This window comes from Pagrus major, chromosome 21 (genome assembly GCF_040436345.1).
Source record: "Pagrus major chromosome 21, Pma_NU_1.0".
NCBI classification, from domain to species: domain Eukaryota; kingdom Metazoa; phylum Chordata; class Actinopteri; order Spariformes; family Sparidae; genus Pagrus; species Pagrus major.
Genome location: NC_133235.1, coordinates 1,681,314 through 1,701,576, shown reverse-complemented (window position 1 = coordinate 1,701,576; position 20,263 = coordinate 1,681,314). Strand labels below are relative to the sequence as shown.

At 42.4% G+C, this 20,263-nt stretch overlaps 2 protein-coding genes across 2 annotated transcripts in view; one reads left to right on the top strand and one right to left on the bottom strand.

Moving 5' to 3' along the window:
• Positions 1–15,064, bottom strand: part of LOC141017205 (phospholipid phosphatase-related protein type 4-like) — a 131,415-nt gene extending 116,351 nt beyond the window's left edge. Inside the window, exon 1 of the mRNA XM_073491856.1 lies at positions 14,981–15,064. Coding sequence (XP_073347957.1) covers positions 14,981–15,064 — 84 coding nt within the window. The remainder of the gene's footprint in view (positions 1–14,980) is intronic.
• LOC141016928 (E3 SUMO-protein ligase ZBED1-like) lies at positions 6,642–9,386 on the top strand. Its single transcript, XM_073491523.1, has 2 exons — positions 6,642–6,836; positions 7,379–9,386. The coding sequence occupies exons 1-2, from the start codon at positions 6,733–6,735 to the stop codon at positions 9,051–9,053; spliced, it is 1,779 nt and encodes a 592-aa protein (XP_073347624.1). The 5' UTR covers positions 6,642–6,732; the 3' UTR covers positions 9,054–9,386.
• Positions 15,065–20,263: the final 5,199 nt, after the last annotated feature.

The following is a 20,263-nucleotide window of genomic DNA, read 5'->3' as shown; positions in this document are numbered from 1 at the left end:
ACCTCTGACACGCTGTTCTGTTGCTGTCAGTCACATGGTGACGGTGCAACTGAACTACACACCTGTTAACTGACTGGCTGCTGACGTGTTACTGGTAGTACCCTCCATTATCAAGGGATATCATAAGTATCTTTAATGCGTACACATGAAACTATCGTTTTGTACATTTTATTGAACTATTTTCTTATTGCTATCGTTGACGTGTCTATCGCTGATATATACTGCTATTGATTTATCGCCCAGGCCTACATCCACATTACTGATGATTATCAATAATGTCACTGTGTTCGTATTAAATAAAAGTACCAATAGTCACCCCTACAATTATTGATATCAAAGTAGGGCCTGTTTGGTCAAAATTATTGTGATGGTATATACTGTATATCACAATATGGCCTAAAAATATTGTGATATCATTTAAAGGCCATATTGCCCAGCCCTACATGGAAGGACTGCTTAAAGGCGCTACAGTGTTGCATATTGCTTAATCTCTGTTATCATTGAAAATATGCTCATTATAAACCAGAGAAATCCCTTAATTTATATATATTACATGCATCTTATCATTCATCATCATCATATCATCTAAATGTACTGTGAAGCTGTCGATGGCCCGATTTTAATGTTATGAATGGGTTGAGTGAAGCTGCTATGCTGCAACTTCCTCAGTGGCTGTGTCCGAAATCCCTCACTACTCACTATATAGTGCACTACATAGTGAGTACGCCATTTTGTAGTGCTGTCCGAATGTCTAGTGGGAATTATTATACCCTATATAGTGGACTCAAAGTATCCCACAATGCATCGCGAGAGGTAGTGTACAGTCCTGCTCACCATTATTGGCACCCCTTCATTTTTTGCATAACCTCTACAGTATCGTCAGAAATAAATGGAAATGTACCAAATTTATATCATCAGGATCTTTTAATCGGAGGTCCAAAGTAATTTAACAAAGAAAATTGTTTTTTCAACTTACATATTGTAATTTCAAAGAAGAAACAGAAAAAACAGCATGTGCAGCAATAATGGCACCCCTCTTTAATATCTGGTTGCACACCCTTTGGCAGTGATGACAGCCTCCAAACGTTTCTTATACGCTTCTATAAGCTTCTTGCACTTCTCAGCTGGTATTTTCTCCCACTCTGTCTTTGCAAATTGTTCAAGCTCTTGAACGTTTGCAGGTTTCTTTTCCCAAATGGCAGATTTCAGCTCATACCAAAGATTTTCAATCGGATTGAGATCAGGACTCATGGCTGGCCATTTTAAAACAGTCCATTTTTTCCTTTTCAACCATTCCTGCGTGCTTTTGGATGTGTGCTTTGGGTCTTTGTCTTGCTGGAGGACCCATGATCTTCGACTCAAACCAAGTTTTCTTACACTGGGTAGGACATTTCGCTCTAAAATCTCTTGATAATTCTCTGATTTCATGATTCCTGTGATACGGTCAAGGCCTCCAGTACCAGATGCAGCAAAGCAGCCCCACAGCATTATGGATCTTCCACCATGCTTAACTGTTGGTAGGGTGTTCTTTTCCTTGTAGGCTTCATTGTGTAGTCTATAAAAAAACTGTGGGTGTGCATTGCCAAAAAGCTCTATTTTTGTTTCATCTGTCCACAGAACATTTTCCCAGAAGGATTGTGGTTTGTCCAGGTACTCTTTGGCAAAGATTAGTTGTTCCTTTTTATGTCTTTTCCTCAGCAGTGATGTCTTCCTTGGCCTTCGCCCATGAAGCCCTGTTTGGTTTAGTGTGCGGCGTATGGTACTTGTTGAAACCATGACTCCAGACTGTTCCAGGTTGGCCTTCAGGTCTTTGGATGTTTGACGTGGTGTTTTTTCCACCATTCGCACCAACTTTCGAAGACTTCTCTCATCAATTTTTCTCTTCCCCCCACGCCCAGGGAGGTTCTTGACAGTTCCATGCTTGGCAAACTTCTTAATAACATTACGCACTGTTGAAACAGGGACACCAAGGTCTTTGGAGATGGCCTTATACCCTTTGGAGGTCTTGTGTTTGCCAATTATCGCACTTCTGATGTCCTCAGACAGCTCCTTTGTCTTCACCATTGTGACAAAGGAACAGGGGATAACAGATGGCTTTTTAAAACAGGGAAGTCATCATTCATTGGCTAATTCATGTCACATGGGCACAGACAATTTATCACAGATGATTCTCATTTGTGATTTACCACAGGTGAGTCACAATGTGTTTCCATACTGATTTACAACAAAGGGTGCCAATACCAGTGACACAGCAAGCTTTAAGTTTTTCTATTTTTTCCTCCCATTGTTTATTGTTTTAAATTGTTGTTTATCATTTGCTCTTTTGTATCAAACACGAGTTCTCTATAGAAAAAAAATGTTTCACTTGATTCATTTTTTTCAGAAGATATTCCACATTATGTACTTAAACTTCATGGGTGCCAATAATGGTGAGCAGGACTGTACAACCGATGGTCACTAACCAAGCAATATTTACGATCATGCATTGCGGTGAGAGAAAAATGTCGGACGGACACATGGAGGTCGCGGAGAGGGAGCTGATCTACAAATGTGAGTAATTTTAACAAAAAAATATATATGGATGTGTTGAAGTTTGTGTTAAAAGTTGCTTAGTAGTGTTATGGCATAATTCACAGCTAGCGACGCTCACTAATGTTAGCTGACTGTTAGCTAACACTAGCGACGCTCGCTAATGTTAGCTGACTGTTAGCTAACTGTTGCCCTCTTCCCTACAGTAATTTGTAATTGCCATTAGCAGCGGCGCTAAGTGAAAACTAACTTTGATGAGCTACATTTTTTCTAATTTGTTAGCAGTGAAATTAAGTTGGAGTGTCACATCAGCACTAGAGAAAATATCATATTTTAATCCCTTCAGGGACTGACGACGATGTGTCCAAACTTATCCGCCTGAGGAGAGAGAAGGACCACCTCTTCTCAGGCAAACGCTTTGCCTCAGCATTTCGATGGGAGTGAGCTGTCACATTATTGTGAAGGAACATCTTATATTGATGTGCATTCTTAATAAAGGTGAAAGTAGTTTTATCTTGTGACTAAATTACCGTCTATCAAAATTGAATGGAATAGAAACCACCGACAGGAAGTGGCACTGAATCAGGGGAGCCTACTGCTGGGACACAGAAGTGGTTCTCCCTCATGGATGAGGTGATAGGAGCCAGGCCATCTATTCAGCCTCCATGCCTCATTGCCTCAGCATGGAGAGAGAACCCTTCTGTGTCTGATTCAGTGTCCCCTGATTCAGTGCCACCTGACTCAGACAGTGACACACCAGAGCCAGGGAATGAGACAGGTTCATATCAACATACCAACAATACCCTAACTCAATGGATTATCAATAACAAAAACTGATGAAAACTAATATTTACAAGGCAAATTCTAACATATAAACATTTATCAATAATAATTAACAAAAAGTGAGTACTAATATTTACAAGGCAAATTCTAACATCAACATTTCCTTAACTAACATAAACAAATCAAAGATTATATTATTAAACTTTTAGCACTTTACAATATCATTTGAAACTTAAGAAGTACTATAGTACTTAGTATAACCTAACCAAAAAACTTGACTTTGTACTTCTTTTTTTTATTTTTTTTTTATAGTTTTTAACAATAGTCATGCTCTTGAAGAGCTTGAGGAGTGTTGTCCGGTGCAGACAGAGCAGCAGCGATGCGCCCATGCAGCTGTTCCCCACAATGCAGGTCCTGCTGAAGCTGCTCACCTCCATCATCTGGAACCTCTTCGACAGGCTCTAGAATGTCCCCATCCCTGATGCAGAGGTTGTGCAAGATGGCACAACAGGCAATGACCTTCACGGCAAATGCAGGGTGCACCTCCAAAGCCTTGAAGAAGACCGATCGCCATCTGGTCTTCATGATGCCAAAGGCCTGTTCTATGGCTGAACGAGCCTTTGCACCTCCCAGCGACCACACCTCTCACAGGCTCTCTGTAGGGGGTTACAAGGGCAACTGGGTGGGACATGCAGGGGTATCCACCATCCCCTAGAATGCAGTAGCCCTCAGGTGGATAAAGAGGGCTATTTTTCAGGACTCTAGAGTCATGCACTGAGCCTGGATACCCAACAAATATGTCCAAAAAATAAAAAAATGTAAAAAAATAAATACAACATAAAATTTCATAAAATGAAATGCAATAATAATTATTTTTAACTTATTTATTTGTGTGTTTTTATGAGCTGTTTTTAACTTATTTATTTGTGTGTGTTTTTATGAGCTGTTGTTTACTTATTTATTCGTGTGTGTTTTTATGAGCTGTTGTTAACTTATTTATTCATGTGTGTTTTTATGAGCTATACTGGACACCTGAATTTCCCCTAAGGGATGAATAAAGTATCTATCTATCCATCCATCTAATCTGATTTATGAACAAAGTTGTGCCATGTCTGTTTCCACAGGAGGGGGTGTAGTCTGACAATACAAGTGAATTATTGACATTAACAATACATTAATGATTTAGATGTCTTGTATAAATGTAAAATCCTTCATCTTTATACTTACAATCTGACAATGATGGTGAGTAAGAATATAGATAAATTGATGTTTGGTGGCATTTTGGGGAGTTCTGAGACTCGTATGCAATTGCAAAGTAAATGGGGTCTAACTATAGCTCTTTGATCACGGTACAAGATAAAAGAGACAAAAGATGTGGCGCGAAAATGGTGTTAAAATATACACATACATGTATATAGTATATAGATTTCGGGATGTACATTAAAATGCTTGTGTTTTGACTCAATATTAACGGTATACTTTTTAAATACTAATTTTAATATATATTTAATTTTATTACAGATAGTCCACCTTTCAACTGTGCGACAGCAGTGACGTAATTAACGGCGCCTGAGTAGTATCCGAAAGTGCTTTTTTCTTTCTGCCGATGAGCTCACTATATAGTCCACTATGTTGGACTCCGCTATGTAGTGAGTAGGGAGAAGGGGGTGAGTGAGTGATTTCAGACACAGCCACTGTGTCTTCAAACTCTCGTAGAAGATCAAAGGTCAGTGCGAGACTCTCGTGAGATGCGACACAGATACGTTAGCGTAGCGTTGCCAAGGAAACAAAAGCAACATGTCTGACAATGCCGACCGTCAAATCTAAAATCAAAAGTTTGGAAAGAGATTTGAATTTTATAAGAAGGACGGAAAGTTGGACAAAAAACACGCCATTTGTAAGCTCTGTAGAGCAGCGTTTAAGTACAGTGGTAGCACAACAAATGTTAGCGTTCACCTGGTGAGACGGCTTGGTGAAACCTGTGCAGACGACGAGGGTGCTAGTAAAGCTAGCACTAGCAAGAACACACACAAAGATTAAACACTTTTTCCAGCCTTAACTGAGCCGCAACTCGGCGGGTCAAAGGTAACCACAGCATCTATAGCACATTTTATTGCTAAGGACTTACGACCTGTCTGCTTTTGAACGTGTTGCTGTCATTAGCTGTATTCTGTGACTGCTGGTAGTACTGCACACTGTTAACTGTCATTGTCTACTGACATTATGTACTGAATTGAACCATACTGCACACTGTTAACTGTCTACTGACATTATGTACTGAATTGAACCATACTGCACACTGTTAACTGTCAACTGACATTATGTACTGAATTGAACTATACTGCAAACTGTTTACTGTCTACTGACATTATGTATTGAATTGAACCATACTGCACACTGTTAACTGTCTACTGACATTATGTACTGCATTAAACCATACTGCACACTGTTAACTGTCTACTGACATTATGTACTGCTATTTAACCATACTGCACACTGTTTACTGTCTACTGACAGTTGCTGTACAGTGCACACTGTTAAGTTAATCCAACTTTTGAGTTGGTTATCAGTAGTAAACATTTGTCTGATTGTTAATCATAGGTGTGATTTTATACACTGGTTATTATTAGGAAGCAGAGGATACAGACAGTCAGGGACATCCAGTTCAGAGAGGTCCAATGTAGACAGATCCAGTTCAGACAGACCCTGCTCATGGAGATCCAGACAACAGGATAGTTGTTCATCAGATCGGGATGAGACAACACGTGTGTTTTTATACACTGAGGTATAAGTAGATTAAGATACAGATGTACATAATAGTAAGAATAATACATAGGCTTCCCTGGTCTTATGAAATATCTATTTGACGGTAAGCAATGCCACTTTTATAGAAAGTGGCATCGCTTACTAAAAGAAAATGAACGTCTACATGATACAAAGAATTGTATCTGTATCTTATCGTACCCAAACCAGATCGAATCGAATTGGAATCGCATCATTTCATAATAAAAAGTATCGTCCCTGAATCGTATTGTAGCTCATGTATCTAGATACATATTGAATCGTCTTATAAGGGAGTAGGGCTGCAACAACTAATCGATAAAATCGATAATAATCGATTATTAAATTCGTTGGCAACGAATTTGATTATCGATTCGTTGGGTAGCGATTAACTTGGCCCGCAGAGCCGTTTGTTTTGCAGATCAGTTGCTGCGTCGCAGCCTGGTCGCAGCCTGTCACTGGCTTAAAAAAAAAGTGTCGCGGAGCCTCTACGTCACTTACCTTGTCTGAGCACAGCGGCGCTTAAAGAAAACACACATGTCGGAGGGGGAGAAAACCGCAAGACCGAAGTCATCAAAAGTGTGGGAGCACTTCACTTTGACAAAAACGAAAAAAAGTGTTAGCTGCAAATTATGCAGAATGAACCTGGCTTGGCATGGGAGCACAACCGTAATGCGAGAGCATTTAAAAAGGAAACATGTCGGTGCCATGGATGACGCCGCCGGGGAAGGGAGCTCGGCTGGGTAAGTTAGCTAATGTTACTACAAAATCTTCATCTTGATTTTCATTAAACAAAAGATTAGACTCATGTGCGTAGCGGTGAGGAAACGTTCATATCACAGCAGGTAGTTCGTTTCGTTTATCTAACTGTAATAGCCGCTGTTTGCTCGACAAGATTACCCGGCTAACGTAACGCAATACAAGGCTAACGTTAGCGGCTAAGTTATGCTTGTCAAGCTGGATGGCAAGCAAACAGTGGGTATTAACGTTAGATAAACGAAACGATCTACTTGCTGTGAAACGAACGTTTAGCTGGCCCGCTAAGCTTTCAGTCTGTTCTGATATAATTCTGTATTTAGTCCTGACTCCTGTCCCTTATTTATTGTGCGTGCGTGTGTGTGTGCGTGCGTGCGTGTTGTCAAAAGTCTAGTCTGTACTTGCCCTTTGGGTTACTGGCCTTTACATAAGCAATAATAATTAACTAAAACAACAAGGCCTGTATTAAATTTTATGTAAATTAATAATTGTGCTTTTATGCATACTCATACAGTCTTTCTAATTTCAGACAAAAACAACTCACCATGAGTGGCTTCGTGGTGGGGAATAATGCACCATGCACACCACGGCAAGCAGCTGTTTTGACAGATAGCATCCTCAACATGCTCGTGACCGACATGAGGCCACTATCAATGGTGGAAGATGATGGCTTCAAAGCAATGATCCACACCCTGCAGCCTGGTTACACTCTTCCCTCAAGGACCCATTTTACAAAGCTGATGGAGAGGAAACATCAAGAGACAGTCCAGGAAGTGATGACTGCAATAAACAACAGCAGCAGCAAGATTGCTCTCACCACTGATGCCTGGACAAGTGTAGCCACCGAAGCCTACCTTGGCATTACATGCCATTTCATCACAGATGATTGGAACATGCAGTCAGTTTGCCTTACCACCATGCCACTGCAGGACAGACATACTGCAGCCAACATCGCTGAGTGGTTGGAGGAAGGAGTAGCCAGGTTTAAAATTCCTCCTACCAAGATCATTGCCATTGTGCATGACAATGGGGCCAATGTTGTGGCAGCGGCAAACATACTGGAGGAGAAGCATGGGTGGTCCTCTGTACGCTGCACAGGCCATACCTTGCAACTCGTGATCAACTCTGCACTCAAGCACGCAAGCATTGATAAGGCTCTCGGGGCAGCAAGATGTCTTGTGGAACATTTTAAAAAAAGTGAGCTAGCCAGCAACAAGTTAAAAGAGAAACAGAAACAAATGGGCCCACCTGAGCAAATAAAAAAGCTTGTGCAGGATGTAAGCACCAGATGGAATAGCACATACTATATGATTGAGCGACTGATTGAGCAAAGATGGCCTGTAACGGCAACCCTTTCGGACCCCTCTGTCACACAGAGGGGCAAAAGGTACCTGGATTTGAAAGCTGACCAGTGGAGCCTGCTGGAAGAACTTTCTACAGCTCTTAAGCCTTTTGAATGTGCCACTGTCTTCATGAGTGGGGAGAAATACATAACCATCTCTGCAGTTCCGCCACTTGTGAAGGGGCTACTCAAGTCCACCCAGAGTGCTGCCTTCGAGTCAGCCCCGATGCGGGCTTTCCAAGTCACTGCTATGGAGCAGCTTCAACAGCGATGGAAGAGGGAGACTGCTTTTTCAGACACAGCACCAAACACAGTGATCCTCTCAACTGCCCTGGACCCGAGGTTCAAGAGACTTAAGTTTCTAAAACCTGAGGAAGTCCTGCACGTGCAAAACAAAGTGCACAGCCTGGCACTCAAAGAAAGAAGGGTGATGGATGAGCAGCAGCGTGGCTGTAACCAAATAACCAGTGCCACCTCCACCACTACAGCTGCTGCAGCAGCTAAACCTGCAGCTCCTGTCTCTTTACTGGACTCACTCCTGGATTCTGATGGTGAAGAAGAGAACAGAGAGGGGGAAGCTGTGGACCTCCAGAGTCAAGTGAGCAATGAAGTACTCACCTACTTCGGAGAGAAGCCCCTTGCCAAAGAAGAAAGTCCATTAGATTGGTGGAAGGCTAATGAGGACAGGTATCCTACCTTGGCCAGGCTGGCAAAGTCCTACTTATGCATCCCTGGCACCTCCACACCATCTGAGCGGCTGTTCTCAGCAGCAGGAAACATAGCTTCCAAGAAGAGAGCTAGTCTTAGCCAGGAGCATGTGGACATGCTAACATTTTTGCACTGCAATGCAAAGTTTTTGTAGGAGTAGAAATATGGGTGTGGGAGTGACTGTCTGACTTACTGAGTGAGTGAGTGAGTGAGTGAGTGAGTGAGTGAGTCTGCATAAACAATCCACCTTTAAGGTTCATGGCCTGTTGTTAGAGCCATTTGATGTAGAAAAATCCTGTTAACAGTGATTTCAGTGATTTCATTTTTTACTTTTTTATAATTTATTATTGTTTACACAGCTCAGGTCCATTCAAGCAACGTAAAATACCTCTTTTTTGTGCACTTTAATTTAAAAAACAAAAAAAGGCTACCGGTATATCTTTGCACACGTACAGCATACATTTGTATGTATTTTGTTTTAGTCTATGGCCTATGGCCTACCGGTATATCTTTGCACACGTACAGCATACATTTGTATGTATTTTGTTTTAGTCTATGGCTATTTGAGAAAGAAATAAATGATGCCAGGGATGTGCTGGATCAAACTGAGAACCAACTCGTCTCCTCGTTCTTCTCTTCCCTATAATGTAAATAAAATTAGTGCATTTTTAAAAAATCCGATTAATCGATTAATCGAAGAAATAATCGACAGATTAATCGATTATCAAAATAATCGTTAGTTGCAGCCCTATAAGGGAGAGATGCACACCCCGAGTTACTGAGTGTGTCACAGTGAGACCTGCCAGTACATGTTTCAGTATGCACTGTTGCTCTGAGCAGGACTCTTTTAACCCACTTCAACCTCACATTCAAGACCTGATGTTGCAAGCAGGGGGTGGGCAGTAGCAAACAAGACTCCATACAGTCCCAAGACTTTTGATCATTCATACCATTTAAACCTGTCTTGATGCTTTCCAGCCTGTTGCCTGCATCCTCAGGTGGAGGATTCAAGTGGTGAACAGAGAACGGCTGCTACTGAGTTGTGTTCTGCAGTCCACTGTACAGGCACTCAGTCCACTGTACAGGCACTCAGTCCAAGACATACAGGCACTCAGTCCACTGTACAGGCACTTAGTCCACTGTACAGGCACTCAGTCCACTGTACATGCACTCAGTCCAAGACATGTACAGGCACTCAGTCCACTGTACAGGCACTCAGTCCAAGACATGTACAGGCACTCAGTCCACTGTACAGACACTCAGTCCACTGCACAGGCACTCAGTCCACTGTACAGGCACTCAGTCCAAGACATGTACGGCCTCAAAATAAAATTCTGCTTAGGGCCCCAATTTGGCCAGGGGCGGCCCTGTGTACAGGCACTCAGTCCACTGTACAGACACTCAGTCCACTGCACAGGCACTCAGTCCACTGTACAGGCACTCAGTCCAAGACATGTACAGGCTCTCAGTCCACTGTACAGGCACTCAGTCCAAGACATGTACAGGCACTCAGTCCACTGTACAGACACTCAGTCCACTGCACAGGCACTCAGTCCACTGTACAGGCACTCAGTCCAAGACATGTACGGCCTCAAAATAAAATTCTGCTTAGGGCCCCAATTTGGCCAGGGGCGGCCCTGTGTACAGGCACTCAGTCCACTGTACAGACACTCAGTCCACTGCACAGGCACTCAGTCCACTGTACAGGCACTCAGTCCAAGACATGTACAGGCTCTCAGTCCACTGTACAGGCACTCAGTCCACTGTACATGCACTCAGTCCAAGACATGTACAGGCACTCAGTCCACTGTACAGGCACTCAGTCCAAGACATGTACAGGCACTCAGTCCACTGTACAGACACTCAGTCCACTGTACAGGCACTCAGTCCACTGTACAGACACTCAGTCCACTGTACAGGCACTCAGTCCACTGTAGAGGCACTCAGTCCAAGACATGTACAGGCACTCAGTCCACTGTACAGACACTCAGTCCACTGTACAGGCACTCAGTCCACTGTAGAGGCACTCAGTCCAAGACATGTACAGGCTCTCAGTCCACTGTACAGGCACTCAGTCCACTGTACATGCACTCAGTCCAAGACATGTACAGGCACTCAGTCCACTGTACAGGCACTCAGTCCAAGACATGTACAGGCACTCAGTCCACTGTACAGACACTCAGTCCACTGTACAGGCACTTAGTCCACTGTACAGACACTCAGTCCACTGTACAGGCACTCAGTCCAAGACATGTACAGGCACTCAGTCCAAGACATGTACAGGCACTCAGTCCACTGTACAGACACTCAGTCCACTGTACAGGCACTCAGTCCACTGTACAGGCACTTAGTCCACTGTACAGACACTCAGTCCACTGTACAGGCACTTAGTCCACTGTACAGACACTCAGTCCACTGTACAGGCACTCAGTCCAAGACATGTACAGGCACTCAGTCCAAGACATGTACAGGCACTCAGTCCACTGTACAGACACTCAGTCCACTGTACAGGCACTCAGTCCAGTGTAGAGGCACTTAGTCCACTGTACAGACACTCAGTCCACTGTACAGGCACTTAGTCCACTGTACAGACACTCAGTCCACTGTACAGGCACTCAGTCCAAGACATGTACAGGCACTCAGTCCACTGTACATGCATTCAGTCCAAGACATGTACAGGCACTCAGTCCACTATACAGACACTCAGTCCACTGTACAGGCACTTAGTCCACTGTACAGGCACTCAGTCCAAGACATGTACAGGCACTCAGTCCACTGTACATGCATTCAGTCCAAGACATGTACAGGCACTCAGTCCACTATACAGACACTCAGTCCACTGTACAGGCACTTAGTCCACTGTACAGACACTCAGTTCACTGTACAGGCACTCAGTCCAAGACATGTACAGGCGCTCAGTCCACTGTACAGACACTCAGTCCACTGTACAGGCACTCAGTCCACTATACAGGCACTCAGTCCAAGACTACATGAAGGTAGAAGGTATCCTTGTGCAAATGTTTTTATATGCTGTATAATATGTAACATTTCTGCATTAAAATGTCTAAAAACAACTCGACATTTGTTTATATCAGAGGTCAAGTTAGAGAACATCATAATGTCTACAATTAAAATTCAGTGCCATATACGGACATTAGGGCTGCACAATAAAAATAATCATATTGTGATTATTTTGACAGATATTGCAATTGCAATGTGATTTATAATTAGTGGGAATGATCATTTTGGCATCACTATTTTCCATTTTTCTCTGAAAAAAACTATTAAAACCCTGAAGATGTGACATTTGTTGGGGTCTGAACCAAACAAACGTGTTTTCTTACATCTGTAGAAGGAGACCTGTAGTCCAGGACGTCTCTGCAGCTACTTCATCATAATGCTGTTGGTCACACAGTTGACATTTATCAAACAACTGCAGCTTCTTCTCATTTGGATATTGCGCTTAGTCATAGTATGATTTGATTATGTTGCGATTTATTGTGCAGCCCAACAGTATATTGAAGTAGACTAGCATTAGCAGTAGCTTACCCTCGTAGTAAACAACTGACTGTCAAATAAAAAAATCTACAATTCTATAATATTTCAACAATATTTATAGTCCGTTTACACATTGAACTGGGAGAGTTATAAGAAGCATTCTGATAATAAATAAATGTTCGTATCACATTTCAAGTAAAAAAGGGCTGCATTTGAAAATAACACACCACAGAGAGCTTGAGTAATGTGCCTCTTTTAAAATAAGATAAATACAAAGTGTCCTCTGACTTTCCCCTTTTTGTCTTTTTTAGCTTAACTTTCGCACGCTGTTGGGCAGTGATTGACATGTGAGGATTCTGGTGGATCGATCATAGATCATTTATTTCCTGTGCCCTTAGTTTGGACTGTTTGTTATAAAGACTTGTGCTTCATCTCATAGTGGCACTTCACATTGCTGCTTTTAATAATCGGCCCTCTCTAAACATATGACACATATGGTGTTGAACTGCCTTTGAGAAGAATGAACATGAGAGTCCATTCTGTATTAACAGCATGCTTTAAAAAGAGATACGTGGACAACAAAACAGAGCTGAGTGAAATACCTCTTCTCTGACTCACTTATTTACCCAACTGTTGTCTCTCATCTGTGTGTGTCTGTCACTCACTGTCTCAAGTCGCCATGGGTGTCAGAAAGCACAGATTTGATTGGAATGGCTGAATAACATCACGCAAGATAACTTATATCACACGCAACTGGTCTGTGAGTTTCGTCGGCCGTTAAGGCTAGAAAAGCTGTGACAGTTAAAACAGAAAGGCTCCGTCAAAATGTATTTGTTCTCAATAATAAATTGTTTATAGGTCTGGGTCCAGATAGGACGGTGGCTGGGTCCAGACCTGGACCGCGGTCCGCCTATCAGTGATCATGGTTCTATATTTTGTTACAGTATCCCAAATTCTTCTGTATTTACTCAAGGTAACAGTGCGTTTCACTTGTCACCTGTTGTTATAACTTCCAGAGAGAGTCAGAGGCCACTGAGACTAAACCTAACATGAAGGAAACTAACAAATGAGATGAGGTTAAACAGCACCTGGTCTGTGAACATCTGTCACGACAGATGTTCATCAGCAGTGGTGGATGTTTAACAATAAAGACAACAACTCCCATGATCCCACATGAATCCGCTGTTTGTTTAGTTTTGACTGAGGGACCTTTAGCAGCAGAGATTACATGTGCTGCATTTCAATAGCACAGAATGGGAGTGATTATAACACAAGTGACTTTCTCTCATGTGGCAGAGATCATTTCATCAATCTGAGGCTCTCACTCAGCTGCTGTGATTATACTTCAATGTGATGCTACCATGACAGGCTACTGGGTATTTAGGTTATGTCCAAACAAAGGGGATTGTAACAGGCCACTACTACTACTATCACCACCACGACGACCACTAAACTATAATGATAATCCTAATATTTAAATGCTGAAAGAGGGGCACATCGTGGTGCCTACAGAATGGTTCTTCCACAGTCTGCGGGCGGATGAACTAAATGCAGCAGCATCACTGGAGGCTTCAGTCCTCGGGAGGAACAATTACTGTGAGAGTCCGTGGAACACACTGATCTGATGGTGATGGACTGAATGGGGGCCATCTTAATACTGATGATTCAATGAAATGTGTCAAAAAAACTGCAGCACAGTTTGGATAGTTGTCATCACAGTGGTTTGACTAATGATGAGGCACTTCAGATAATCCCAAATATTGAATTGGACAGCTGTATAAATGTTTGAATCCAGTCCCAAAAACTGTCACACACACAAGGAATCACACTATGGTCTGTGGAGACTGCAGTGTCACTGGCTGCAGAGAGACCAGGCTGAACAGGGACGAGGTGAATACAGATTCTCTGGACCAGTGCTGTTACAGCCAGGCCGGCTGCATGTGAGGTTCTGCACTATCTTCTTATGCTCGAGGAACCAGAATGAGAACAGAAGGTTTATTTGTTTAACCTGATTGTGGGATTCAGTGTGGTTGCTCGCCTCCTTAGACAACAGCCCCAATGAGTTTACAACTCATGTTCATGAGAGAGCTGCCAGAGGCCTGGTCTGTCAGCACCATCCACCCCAAAACCAGACACACCACAAACACATAAAGCCTGACTGACGGACGGACAGCGTCCATCCATCGGCTCTCATACAGAGACATTTGGTTCCAGACCATCAGTCCACCCAGCAGTCAGTCAGCTGGTCAGAGTCACTGTCAAACTAGATATCAGCCAACCAAACCAGTCACACAGCAGCCTGTCAGCCATCACCTGCACAATCATCATAGGCCTCATGATAGACAGACAGGTAGACACAGATAGATAGATAGATAGATAGATAGATAGATAGATAGATAGATAGATAGATAGATAGACAGACAGATCAATAGATAGATAGATAGATAGATAGATAGATAGATAGATAGATAGATAGACACAGATCGATAGACAGACAGATCAATAGATAGATAGATAGATAGATAGATAGATAGATAGATAGATAGATAGATAGATAGATAGATAGACAGACAGATGCTTCACCTCTACAAAATAAAAGCACGGCAGCAGAGTGACGCTGTCCTTGGTCTCATTCCCGCCTTTCAGCCGCTCCTTGGCACGAGACATGACGAGCGGCCGGTGGTCTGCCCCGTTGCCGGGAGACAGGCAGCTGTACTTGATTCCCGTCGTAATTTTGGCGAAATTCGGGCCGAGTCCGGTTACCCCGAGCCCTTAACGGCGGACCTCCATCTCCAGGCGAGGTGAGCTGGAAGTGTCGACGCCTGTTACTGTGATTGGTCCGTTGTCGCTCCTAAATTGCGGTTTTTGGGCTTCATAAAATTGTGTCAGCGCAGGACTGACCCGGTGTCGGTGAAAGAGTTCGCTCTGTGTGCTGACATTAAACGTTAATGTGGTCCTGTAGTGTGTTCGGAGGAGAGGATGGGTCCAGTGAGCCCGGCCGGTACCTCAGAACTGTCCACTGTGCTTTCTCCTCTCCTCTCTGCTCTGCTGCAGCAGGTGATGCCCAAAAGTCAGACACAATCATCACACTTCCTGTCACGATTTTCAAAATAAACACATGGACTATTTCTCTGCACTTCAGTTTCCCACTGAACACGTCAGTCTATGAGGCTGTAAGTCTATGAGGCTGTGAGTCTGGTTGTAGCATTCCTTCTGGCAAATGTGTTGGTGTTAACAAAAATAAAACACCTTCGTCTCTTCCGGTTACATGTTGTTAGCTTGACGTATATCAGCAGGTGCCGGAAAAGATAGGCCGAAACGTAACGACGTCTCACTCTGTACATGTTTCGGTTTTACACAGAGCCGAAATCACACGCCTTCCGGTTTCCCCCATGTATAGTGGAGAGAGACAGATAATGTATTGATCCTGTTTGAATGGTGTCATGAATCACACATATGATCTAGGTGCTCCACACAGATGATGTTTGTCAGTTTGTTGTAATTAAAGTCAAACCTCATAGTTTTGTGTTAAAGCGCTCAGTGAACTACATCGTCTCACTCAACACACATCACCAACATCAACATGGAGCCAACTGGGCTCAGAAAAGCTCGTAAAAAAGATGAACATCACAATAAATCTGCTCATATTGACAACTTCAGTTCTGTGAAAGGAGAGTTGGTTCTGGTTCAGTTCTGTGAGCTGCTAATATACAGGAGTAGCTCTACAATGTTTAAGTTAGGAGACGACGTCACTAACGACACTGTTGGCTGTGTCGTCTTTATAATGACGTATTGTCACAGTCTGATGTTTCATTAGTTTGATGACAAACTGACAAACATCATCTTTGTGATTCATGACACAATGCAATAAATTATTTGTCTCTCACCAAACAAAGTTTATCTGAAATCAGATCCCTCAAGGGACAATGAGAGGGACGGGGCCTAGGCTCGCCTAGGATCAGCTGTTTATGGTCCACAGATGTAGTCTTTAATCATTTTGATGTGAACTGAACTGAAGGAAACGGTTATTGCTTGCTGTAGTTTATCTAGAGGTTGAGTGTTGAGACAAAAGAAACATCTGAGTCTTCTTTTGAAGAATTAGGCCTAAATTTATCTAATAAAGCCAAACAATAAAATAAACCATTAAAGCTAGAATACAATAGAAATATGTAATCATCCCAATCAAGGTCTGTAGTTGAGCCGAGCATATTATTCACATTTTAAACACTTCCTTTAACACCCACCTCTTTGACCCAGTATTAAGGTCTGGATTTTATCTACAGAGTGATTCATCCTCTTGATAAACAACCAAACAAGGAAAACCAAACTGATCGAAGGGCGTGATGTCAGAAGCGTGCTAAAAACCTATTTTCCGCACGGGTAGCGGGCATGAGTGTGTGTGTGTGAACACCGCCTCCAGCACAGAAAGCTTTACTTGTGATAGTACAGTATGTAGGACACACAGGCCTGCAGATACACTGTGCCATGGTCCCCCCTCCAGCACCGCCTGCAATATGTTGTCAAGTGTGTGGAGAGCTGCTACATACTGTACATGTGATCAGTCCTATGGATCAGCTACTACATACTGTACATGTGATCAGTCCTATGGATCAGCTGCTACATACTGTACATGTTATCATCCCTATGGATCAGCTGCTACATACTGTCCATGACAGTCAGAGGAGCAGGTTTGTGAGACAATTTAACTTCCCATGCTTTAGTTTAAACTAAGTAATCTAAAACATGTGAGTAATATCTGAGCACTAGTATTACATATGTTGCATCCATACTTCAATTCATTGTAAATCAGTAATGATGCTCATCCATAATTCTTACATTATATCATCAAACTTTGATGGTTATGGAGTATTTTGTCAGGTCAGATGTTGTTCTCTTCTAACAGTTTGATTTATTGAAATGATTAAGATTAGATGAACACCCTGTAGTTTATTTTGACTCAACACCGTCCAGCTGCCCTGAAGACTCAGCAGAGCACCAAATGTGTATTAATCCGCCTCTGAAAATGGTCCCCAACAAATGTCCTCCTGTTTGAGTAACGTTTGTTAAAATCTACAGTGACCCGCTGTTTTAGGAACTAAAACTTTCATTTTATAATAACAGTGGACCACCATTTATATATGGTTAATTAACAGTTATTAAAAGTTAGTAAAGTTTCAACTGATGTGTATAATATTTTATAAATGGTTAATAAATACTGTGTAGTTCATCTATCAACAGTATTTAGATGGTCACTATGAAGATGGAAGTCATGTTTACATCTTTACAATAATAATACATTGTTTAAAAACATTTCATTGTTTAACAGTGAAGTTTCATTAACTAATCATTCACCATTTATCAATGATGCTGAAGTATTACTAAAAATGAATTTGTATCTTCGAGATGCAGTGTCAGAACGAGCTCTCAGAACCTTTTCACCTCTCTCAGGATTGGACTGTAACACTGTCTCATTTAAAATGACAAAGACTGTCACAAACGGTCCGTGCATGAAGTATAAATGAATCTCCATTGTTTACGTTGTATAATGACACATCCCATTTTGGGGGTATTTCCTATTTCATTGTCGTAAGACGCGTAATGCAGCTTGTTCCTTTATCCAACTTGTACAATGAACATTGAAAAAGGAAGTCGAGTGTCGGAAACAGCCTTCAAAGTAAAAGTTTTGAAACCGTGTTGGCCGGAGCTGTCAGTTTAAGGAGAGCAAAATGAAATAAATACAACCTAACAACAAATAGCCTAAATAATTTAGATAACTCATAACTGTTATACAGTGATATTTCCGCCACTTTCCCACAACTGAGAGAGATAATCAACGGGATTTTCAAAGTAAACAGACCGTGTTTGAGACGGAGACTGAGCCGCAGCTGCTGCAGTCGTCATGAGGTAAGTCAAACTTTTTTTTTTGTTGACCTTATCCACCAAAAGTCTCCAACCAAACACTGTTTAAATTTGTTGACCTGCCAGGAACGTAGTTAGCTGTTAACTTCAGAACATAGCCAATGCTATCAATGCTAACAATTTTGTTTGCAGGTAAAGTTGCTAGCTGTTGTAGCTAAAGAAACATTATGCTAACGTTACTCGTTTGTTATTATCAGCTGTTTTGCACTTCATTTTAATATTTGTCCATCTAAGTCTGTGTGAAATGCCTACAATTATGCTAGAAGTGAGTTAACTGGACCCTGCCCAGTCATATAAGTAAGGCTTAGGGGTGTTTTGATATTCATTTTGATGTATTAAACTGTGGTGTGGTCTGTGTTCAAAAATGTATGTTACCAGCAGTGTTTGTGCATGCAGACAGACTGCAAAGTAAAGAAATATTCTAAATAATATAATTAATGTCACGTATTCATCTGTGGATGTACAGTTGATACCATCAAAATAAAGAGGAAAGATGAACCTCGGCCATATATTTTCTTTATGCAGTCTTTATGTAAGACATCTGTTTTTAAACCTAACAAAATATTACCTTTTATTTCAGAGTTTCCAGAGGACCAGAGTAGAGAGCTTATGAGACCCTTGGAGAGGCAGATGTCTGAAAACTGCCACCATAATCCCTGTACCCAAAACCTCAGCCATCACAAGCCTGAATGATTACCCTCACGTCGGTGATTATGAAAATGCTTCGAGAGACTGGTACTGCCCCACATTAAGGCATGCATCCCTCCTGACCTCGACCAACACCAATTTGCATACAGGACCAGTGGATCCACTACACAGAAAACTGAAACATAAAGACTGCATAAAGAAAATATATGGCCGAGGTTCATCTTTCCTCTTTATTTTGATGGTGTCAACTGTACATCCACAGATGAACAGTGTATTAATTGTAGCTTTAGTTTTTACTCACTAATTATAGGGATACGTGACAATTATATTATTTAGAATATTTCTGCTGGTAACATACATTTGTGAACACAGACCACACTACAGTTTAATACATCAAAATTAATCTTAAAACATCCCTAAAGGTGCGTTCACACCGGACCTTTTATTTTTGTTGCTGGCGACAAGTTTACATATTAAGTCAATGCAAACGAGCAACTGAGCGATTAATCGCTCAGGCGAAAAATCGCTGGGGCTCCGAGCGCCAGCGACGGAGCGAAAAAGCGCTCAATCGCTCGAGATGAGAAATCCCAAGTCTCTGGCTGTCAGTCGCTTGTCGCTCAGCGCTGATTGGCTGCCGTAATCTATGTGTAACTACGACAACTACTAAAACCATGGAAACGTAATACAACTCCACCGGTCCGGAAGTGCAAAGCCGGCTTTACGTTGACACACACACACACACACACACACACACAGCCACTCGCCGGAGACAAATGGCCAGGCGCTCCTCAGCTGGGATGGAGCGCCTGTAGTTGGTGTCCAACCGGGCAATCCTGCCTCCGATTCTCGCCAACGGCTCGTCAAACTGGGCCGTTGTCAGCCGCATATACCATTGAAAACGGTTGGCGTCCAGACGCAGCTCCTGGAATAGCCGGTGGTATTCACCGAGATCAGTGCGCATCTTGAGTGTGTTGTGGACCCAAAACCGACAACGCTTGGTTGTACGGCGCTTGTGGGACTTCCACAACAGGTAAACGGCGGCAACAGGTACAATGTCAGCCATGCTGGACCAATACAAACGGGAAGAAATGAGCGCCTCCGAGCGACGTGAAATTCACTGGAATCGCTTGAATGACATCATCAGAGCGATCTGTTGAATTGTGCCGATGAGCGACTGCAGCTGAGCGACAGAGCGATTTTTTTGGAGCAACATGAGCGACAGTGACAAAAATAAAAAGTCCGGTGTGAACGCACCTTAAGCCTTACTTATATGACTGGGCACGGTCCAGTTAACTCACT

What these genes read in the sequence shown, in the direction of transcription:
- LOC141016928 (XM_073491523.1), top strand. Translation starts at nt 6,733, where the DNA reads ATGAACCTGGCTTGGCATGGGAGCACAACCGTAATGCGAGAGCATTTA. An exon ending in GGGGAAGGGAGCTCGGCTGG is followed by an intron (nt 6,837 to 7,378) that starts GTAAGTTAGCTA and finishes TTCTAATTTCAG; the next exon opens with ACAAAAACAACTCACCATGA.